The 9,860-nt window shown below is 29.2% G+C and overlaps 1 protein-coding gene across 1 annotated transcript in view; it reads right to left on the reverse strand.

Moving 5' to 3' along the window:
- l(1)G0196 (inositol hexakisphosphate and diphosphoinositol-pentakisphosphate kinase) overlaps window positions 1-9,860 on the reverse strand; it is a 50,782-nt gene that overhangs the window by 23,665 nt on the left and 17,257 nt on the right. Inside the window, 4 exon segments of the mRNA XM_011495573.1 lie at window positions 56-210; window positions 755-845; window positions 942-1,082; window positions 2,633-2,833. Coding sequence (XP_011493875.1) covers window positions 56-210; window positions 755-845; window positions 942-1,082; window positions 2,633-2,833 — 588 coding nt within the window.

The raw sequence follows: 9,860 nt of genomic DNA on the forward strand, positions 1-9,860 counted from the left end.
CAGCGTCGAACCTCATACGACCTGAAGATTGAAAATATAACTAGACCTATAGTACCTTTCTGAAAAGTCGTTGACTACCACCACCTGCGGAGGTGGGGTAATAAATGTATATATTGTGATCTTCCGCAGAAACGGGCTTCTCAACAAATGGTTTATTAAATGTGACACCATTGACCTCCACATGATCCTCGGACTCAACCAATTCATGATCTGAAATTAAATCTTTGGTCTTCGAATGTCAAAATTAGAACATTCAAACACAACACAAAGCATGCAAGATGTAGAAGGCAGAAGAACATCTACTAATAATAAGAAATCATAGCGAGAGTGAGAAATTAAATTGTAGAAATTTTGAAAGCACAAGTACTGTCTTTGCAGTACGTAAGAGTAAGAAAAGAAAAAAGAAAAATTACACTGGATAATTTACTTAATAACAAGTACGATTACATTGTTTTTTATTTTTTTATTTTTTTAATGATACTATTTAATTAATGATGAATCCCCAACATTAAATAATGAATTGGAATTGCAATTGAGAGAATTTTGTATGCGGACAAAGATTGATGTTTGTTGTATAAAATCCAAACTGCTGGTATGCATTCGATTTTAAAATCACATACAAAAAAAAAGATATAAAAAGAATATAGATAGATAGATAAATAGATAGATAAATAGATAGAGAGAGAGAGAGAGAGAGAGAGAGAGAGAGAGAAAGTGAGAGAGACAAAACATTGATCGTTATGATGACGCTTACATTTTGGGTCTGGAGAGTCTCTATCAAGAACTGCATATCGAGGTATTTCAATTCCTTCCCCTTCTAAAATCGAGTACACTCTTCTTCTATCCTGTAAACGAAATATTGTTAACGAATTATTTATTCCCTTTTTAATAAATTGAGCTATTAGATGCTTGATAAATTGTTACAAAATACAATTATATACCTGTATGTCGTATTGCATTGGCAGGTTGTTAATTATAAATGGATTGCGTAATTTCGCATATTGTATGGCTTTATCGAGTGGAAATCCTTTACTATGGAAACTTATTAAGCAATCTACAATGGGCCAATCCTCCACAGGTTCCTTAAATAAAATTCGTTTGAATTATTCATTACAGGCAATGTGGGATTAATAGATATAATTTACAACTATTTCATTATATTTAAATTTGAATTTGCATCTGACCTTTATGAATTATGCGATATAAGGAATATTAGACATATTCGAAAATCCATAAGCACGATTTATCATTTGAATTTTTTCTAATTTAAAACTAATCGATTCGTATGTGAACATTCAAGTACGAACATAATAATTAATTAAAAAAATAAAAAAAAAAAAAAACATTTCGTATAAAAATGATTTACTTATTGTAATTGCATTAACGCGATAAGAACATTTAAATTATTTTTTATTACAAAAACCAATATTAGCAGGCGAACGGCGTAGCATCTTATTGCATTATAATAGAGGCTATTTTATTTCCTAATTGCAAGGAAATATTAAATTCCGAATTCCCAACTTATTGTTACTGATATGCGCTTAATTGTAAAATTACAGAATACATTGTATTTAAGTAATTTAAGTAATAAAAGCGATTTTTTCTACAAGTCATTACCTTAATTCTTTTCATACTAATTTCCATTAACTTTTATAGTCATCGAGCACGGTTAAATTATGCAATCAAAAATATAATTAAAGTGCTATGTAAGGACTAATACACTGACTAATAAAAAAAGATATTTGTAAATTTACGAGAATTGCGAGTCTTTTAAACGAATAGGAACAACTTTTAAATGACATCGATAGTAATTAGAACATTGCATTATTTTTTCATAGAAAATTAATCATGATACACATTAATTATAAGATATACAACTTCCTTATTAATATAGATAATTAGAATTGGTAAGGAATTTTCAATATATTATCCATTTTAATACTCATTTTAAAGTGTTAATGTTCTCATTGTACTAAGAATTTTCTCTGCAATTATTATAATTATAATAAGTCAAGTCCCATGTTTAACAATTTTACGAAAACTACGTCTGTTTTATGCGAAACGTTCTGTTAAACGAGCTAAACACGTACTCGCAATTCTAATATACGCCTAAGTTTATTATATGTAGCCGCACATGCATAATACAAACGATATAAATCATTTCCAGCAATTATGCATTCATTAAGTAAGTAAGTTGACGATACGAGTAATTCAATGGACCTGAGCAAATTGATTTGTTTACAAAACAAAGACAATAATCGCCTAGAGAAATAAAAAGAATTTTACATTATTCTTAAAATCCTTAAATTAAACCAGTAATTATAATAATTTGCGAATTAACACGCACAGACATAATAATAAGTTATTACATTTCCTACAATTTAATTGTATAATTCCGAAAACTAACCGTATAATCATTGCAAATACAAAGGATGACTCCAATTAGTGATATGCCGTTACGTGGTACTCGCTTCACTAGGCTACACACAATTGTGTTTGTACACTCCACTACTACCTAAACTCTAGCTTTCGAAGATATAAGCACAATAAATAATCACCTGAATATTTGAGAAAATCAGTTGGCGTAATGCCGTTTGCGCGAAACTGTAAGCGGAGAGTAAGAATCGTCTACCTTAAGTATAACATCTTCCGCAATGACGACAATCTTAATGTACTCGAACTCCTCGAGTCGCGTGAGGATCTCCTTCATGGGCTTGCTCTGTGATTTCTTGGCCATGGCGCATATTCCCACCAGCACTTGCTTCCCCTCGCCCTCGAGGTCCGTAACACCCAAGCACCCATCGTCGTTGACGCAGCCGTCCGACAGTTCGCTCTGGAATTTAAAAATCCATCGTCAAGGCCAGTCAATCCCCAGTGCCACTTGCGTCTCTCTAGACTATCATCTACGGATGCGTATTAGTTGAAATTATATTAGGCACCAGAACCAGCGAAATACGTTTGCGTTGAGCTGCGCAAAGTTTGTTGCATTTTATTTATTGCTAAATTTGCTTATTTGACACGTTACACACAACAATACACATGTGTTTCTCGCCGTTAAGACTTCGTTAAAACGACGATTAAAAATATCATAATTGCTTTACCAAAGTATAAACCACAGCCGCTTACAATTGGATGATTCTTGCATAATAATTAATAGCTCGCGAAGAGACAAAAATTTTGTATTACTTATATGTGATACAAATATTTATTAATTCAAAAAAAAAAAAAAAATATATATATATATATATATCATGTATTTATTGTAATATTATCAAATTTACACTATGCATTAGTATTTACAATTGAGGGGCAATAAAGTGAATAGTAATTGGATATTTTAGGTGGTCGAATGTTGGAGACGTAAACGACAATAAGAATAATTTAGAATTTTAAGCCACTGCATAACTGCATAAACTAATCCCTTAAAACACATAATAGGTCGGTGAGTTTAAAGAGAATTTTTTTTTTTTTTTTAAATTATCTGTCCCATGCACCGCCAAGTAAGCTTAATTACCGGCGAGTTTTTCTCGGGGCGCGAGAGAAGTCATTATTTTATAAATATTCGAAAAACAATTTTAAATACTATCGCTGACTTATATTTGGCATAACGTAAAAGTCAATTTTGACGTAAACGTTAGATAAATTAAGTGCGTACGCGCGCGGGTGTGTTTGCCCGTATGCGTACGTATATGTGTTTTAACCATTTCTTTCATAAGTATGCGTGAATGAATATTATTCAATGGGCAATATACACTTAACAATTAATCAAGTTTATTATAAATATCTCGTAAAGAAAGCTCCAAGAGTCTTTATAAGATTCTCTATAATAAATTCAATTAAGTATTCTTGTATGTAAGTAAGAATAAAAATCTTGTAAAACGCTTTTAAACGGATCTAGCGTGTAAAACAAAGGTATTCATAAATTATGTAAGTGCTTTTGAAATTGTTAAATTGCTGTGACGGAAATCTCTAAGTAAAACAGTTTTTAATAGTATTATGAAAATATCACTTATTCCCAAGTTACTAATTGATATAAAATATTTGTTCTATAAAGAAACTGCTGTGGATATAATAAATAAAATCTCGGATGACTCAATATTATTCCGAGACACTATGGTTGCAAAGAAATCACGATTGTATCTACGATTGCAAAGTAAAGATCCAATTGTATTGCGATAGCAAATAAAATAAGTCAGGATGAAAAAAATCTGTCGGTTCGAATACCAAATTCAAATGCTTTGCTTACTGTTTTTGAATTTATCACAATAGGTTATCCGTAACAAAAATGAAAGGATTTATTATGAAAAAATGCTTTATTAAAAATTTTCTTATAACAATAAGAACTGCTACGTGTCAATATTCGTACTTCAATGATAGTGCAAACAACTTGCCAGATATTGAATAGAGTGGTTATTACTACTATTATTTAGATTATTATTATTTAGACTGTTATTATTATTTAGATATAATTGATCGTTTTATAATTTTGTGTGAAAATGAAAAATGTAGGATTAAAAGTTTTAAACCGCGATGTAAGTATGATGATTTGATTTGACTTTTTTATGATTGTTGGAGAAAAAATGCATGTTCAAAATCTATAAATACGAAGGTGAATTATGTATTGTAAAACGCGTGCTGAAAGATTTGTAGATTAATGCTACGACGTAGATAGACGATATTGACGAAGAAAGTTCAGATGCTATCTATTCGCGACTGTTTTTATTTTCATGGCTTCGAATACATAGATAACTTTTGTCAACATTGAAATGTATGTAGAAACGTAGCTTGCATTGACCTATAGGAACATTCGTTTAATCGTGAATTCGTTTAGATGTTTTAAACATTTAAATATACTCTAAATATTTTCAAATGTTTTATATTATCGTGTGATTATATAGTACAATGGGCATGCGAACATTTTACATTAGATTTCCTTTCAAATTATTTTTCCTCGACTAAAAGAAAAACCGTTGAATGTTTACAAAATGGTTATCTTATTTTTCTCTATAAAAAGAAATATATAGATATATAGTACAATTGAAGTGAAATATAATCTTAAATATTCTAGCAAACGAAACAAGTTGACCGACAGAATGAAGAGGTCCGATATAGATCAATTCTTTTAGTCATCGCAATCATAAAAAAAAAAAAAGAAAAAAAACTCATTTCAAAAGCATTAAAATAAAATAAAAATAATTAATAGTACTATGGAACTAGTGAAAAATACATATTTACGAGAACATTTAATTATTTAAGCTGTTGTTTTTTTTTTTGTTTGTTATTATTATTATCTTTTAAATGCAATGAAAATATAAATGCAATATCTTTTGCTGATAATAAGTTTGATCGTAATCGTATTAAATCATGGGTATATAAAGCAAATGTGCATTGAGAAAAACTTTTTTAATTCTTTAAATAATTTAATTGATGTTTAAACGTTTTAAAATTCATACAATGATGAGCTCATCATGCACCATAAACTTTAGTTTACTGTTTCTGATATTGCAATATACGTAATAAAAATTTATTTATAATTCAGATTGCATTAAAATAAAAGAATTTATTCCATTTTTCAATCGATAATGATGATACGATATTATAACAACAACAACAACGACGACGACGACGACGACGACGACGACGAAATAATAATACAATTAAAAAGTAACTGTTTTTATTGATGTTTCGTTGAATTATAACATTCCCACCTCCACACATTTAACTACAATGAATTTACATACACGTGTGTGTGTATATATATATATATATATATATACGTACACGGAATTTTCCCAGTTGTTTTTATTAACTCTAAACAAAAGGCATCATTCGGCAATATGTGCAGTTACTCAAGCGAATTACTTTAAGCTGTAGCCTAGTTTATTAGTGGTCAAACATGACTAATCAATACACTAATGGCAATATAATGCAGAGCCAACATCAAAACACATAATAAACATGCAACACAAGGAAGGGCATTGCAAGCCATACTCGTAATTAAATTATTTGATCTCCAAATGGTATTTTATATACCCATAAAATTGCTTACGAGTTAACTGTTTAGATAAGTTGTGGAACGAAATGAAAGAATGAGACGTTAATATAGAAATAACATCAGATAAACTACCTTTGCATATGTCACTAAACGTTTAATATTTTAATTCTTATTTACCCAACTGAGTATAATCAGATAACAGAAGAGAAAGAAATGAAACAAAGAACATTAAAGATCAATCTTCTGGTTTATTACATAAATCGTGACTGTCATATACCTTTTATTTTATATTTTACAACTGAATGAAGAAAGAATTTTAACATTTAATCCAATGTAACCAAATTTTATATATTGATTTTACTTTAATAAAATTCATATTTTTTAATGCAAGACACTTTTAAATCCGATAAAAGAAAAATTGTCATTTTATTTATTTATTATTTTTCTTTTTCATTGGAATTTTGAAAATATCCAATAACAAATCTACGATATTGAATTCCAACTTTTTCTAATACAGTCAATTATTGAAAAGAAAATTGTATATTTAAAAATATTATACAAACTTTAAGTTATAATTTTTTTTTTTATTATGAAACGTTTCCCGTATTTCGAACTATTTTTTCGCGATCGATTTGAAAGATATTTAATTGGAATTTCTATAGATATAGGCGAATGATTATAACCAACTTTCTAAAATATTATTATTTTTTTTTCTTTCTATTCTTTTATCTTAAATAAGTATATGAAAACAACTAGAAATTCAATACTTTTAATTTCAAAGTCTGCCATTTTATCGTTATATATGATAGTTATTTGTTCTAGTTTGTATATTAGCAGCACTAACATTGATAATTATGGTATTATATTGTTCTTTCTTCATATGCAGAGTTTCATAAAAAAAAAAAAAATTGTTCTTTTAAAGGAAAACTTTTCTTTTGACACGCTTAAGTTTATCGATGTTTTTTTTTTTTAATTTTTTAAAACATTTTGTTTCTTGTTGAAAATTGTTGAGAATGGTATATGTATTTCTTATTAGACTTTGTATCATTCTATGCATCTGTTAAATTTTCTTTAAAGTGAAAATGTTTGAATAATTTTCCACTATTCTTGTATTGACAAAATTAAAAACTTTGTACTACAATGAATATAAATATGTTGCTAATTCCAACGTATAATAATCGAAAATTAATCATCTAAATCAATCTCATAATTACCATCTTCAAAGTAATAAAAAAATATATTTCATTCAATTTATATATGACAAATATAAGTAACACAATTATAAGTACATTCTTTATCGTATTATTTATTGCTTTGTATAATGAATATTGGAATTGGAAAATTATTAGTTATTAATGTATCTGTTGTCTTTAGCCGATATTTTCTGCCTATTTTTTTTTTTTTTTTTTTTTTTTTTTTTTTTTTTTAAGCCAAATATTCATCGATATTACTTACATACATTATAAATAATATTTATGATTTTTAACGTATAGTTATCAGAGTTATCCTTGTAAAAAAAAAATTTCAATTCAGACGAATGGTTAAGCAAAAAGATTAAAATTAAATAAACTCAACTGAAATTAAATTTAGTTTCAATGAAATTTTAAATATAAGTGATTTCTTATTTAAATAACTCTACAGTAAGTAATGTATGATCATTGAATTATTTTTACTCTGAAACGTTAATTTATATAATAAAATTTATTTATTTATTGAAATTCATGTTAAATGCTTATAGTATTAAATATAACCGTATTCGATTAACTTCTCATGTACGTTCTCTAGCGATAAATAATTAGTTAACAAATTACATGTCAAAATACACAAAAATTTGAGAAAACTGTATTACACATTTTCTGTATCGCTTGAAGAAAAGAAAAATTTTTTTAATATTTTCCAATTATTAACTTGTAATTGTTATTTCACATACCTGTATTGAAATACAACATAGAGATAAATTTTTTTAATTAATGGCTGTTGGCCAAACTAACGTTCGCAATATCTTTCTTGCGTGCATTGTTTATTTACAGTTCTTGCAATAATGTCAACGATCTAATACGATGTCTTTCATAAATATTACACATTCCGATAATTATATTTGTATTTATATTTTATTTCGTACGACAAGAAATGAATTGACAAAGTAATTAATGTCAGAATATATTCTGAAATTAAATATACGTATAACGAAGCGATATGGTTTATTTACTTTGAATTTTTAATCTATTAATTTGCTTTTAAAGATTAATTTATAAATAGGAATTTATAACAAATAATTGATTTTTCTAAACTTGAAGAATAAAAAAAACAATAGAAATTTCATAACTTGTGTTTTTTTCTTCTTTTTTTTTGCCATCAAAAGACGTTTAATTTTATTTAAAAAGTTTAATTTTAATGCATAAACGTGTCTATAGATTGGCACACGGTACATTCGAATCAAACATTATATTAATTTTACTACTGGTCTTAGAAAAAAAATTGTATGGATTCGTGCATAATATATATCATGGATTTAAATTTGATCGTGCAAAATGGAAAACACGCTCCGTGTGTAAAACAAAAAAAAAAAAAAAAAAAAAAAAAAAACAAAAACAAAAAATAAATAAAAAAAATTAATTTCCAAGGGTTCAAAAAGGAAATTTTATTCTATTTTTATTCTAATTTATTTTATTTTTTCAACACTCCTTAAAAGTGCTTTCATTTGATATTGCATTTAAGAATAAATCGCGTGTAACTTTTACAATGAAACCTTCGTATTTTTAAGCAAAAGAATAAATACTCATCGGCCAATTATGCATATTTGAATGAAATATTCGTGAAAATGAACACGAAATGAAACGCTGTTTATAAGAATGATAAAGAGTATATTAATCGAAGTCAATGTAAAGGATTATTTGACCAGGCTTTTTTACATAATCGAGGCTGTCGTAATCGTTATTATTAAATTGCGTTTTTATGGCCTGTCGTCAAGCCACATGATAATTCGCAGAGCATTAAATAAGTAAAAACTCAAGCACAATCTTAATTAGCGATTAATCGGCCTATCAATGCGATGATATCAATGGAAGTCAAGGAAAGAGCGACGACGAGGCACAAACGATCGCCGTTCGCAGATACACTTAGCGTTTTTGAAATTCGCAAGCGACACGTACGAGGCATTCGTCACAATAACAGCAGCTCTCGAAATCGGTGATGTCATCGACGTTGCACTCGTTACCCGCGTCCGCGTTCTCGTGCGAGCGCCACCTTTTCAATCGCCACCAATCCTTCCACCAGGACCACTCCATTGCACTTTAGCTTATCATGGAACTGAGGTTCGCCTTCACAGACGATCGACACTTATATCCCCTTCCGTTTGTTCGATATCGCGCGCACGCCTTATCGGCGCTATACTTTTTTGCACACTTTGTACAATGCTTATGAGCTCCCAGCCGCCGTCTCGCGCGCATCAACAAACAGCGGTAGACGTCGTGAGTCGACGGCAACGACGAGTGTCGGCCATCCACTCATGACCGATCCTCGATCAACTCCCTTATCTGTGTCAATGTAAGAATTAAAGGAATTGCATCTATTCGCTTGCGTAGGTTGGCTCGAATCCGGTGTCTTTAAACATTTACGTTTATCGTACGCGAACAATCGGCTTTTTTTTATTGTTTTTTTTGTTTTTTCTTTTTGTTTTGCATACTTTTGTCAATGATATGGGACATCGGGCTTAATTAGAACAGAGTGGGATCGTGTTTTACGAACCACTCAATCTCGCAAAAGGCTATTTCGCTTCGGCCCTGGTACCGAATTATACAGGAGAACATTATGTGCCTGTGTGTGCGCTCGTTCCGGATAATAAGAATTACTCCCCCCCCCCCCA

The sequence above is a fragment of the Ceratosolen solmsi genome, unplaced genomic scaffold, assembly GCF_000503995.2.
Source record: "Ceratosolen solmsi marchali unplaced genomic scaffold, CerSol_1.0 scaffold1, whole genome shotgun sequence".
Lineage (NCBI taxonomy): Eukaryota > Metazoa > Arthropoda > Insecta > Hymenoptera > Agaonidae > Ceratosolen > Ceratosolen solmsi.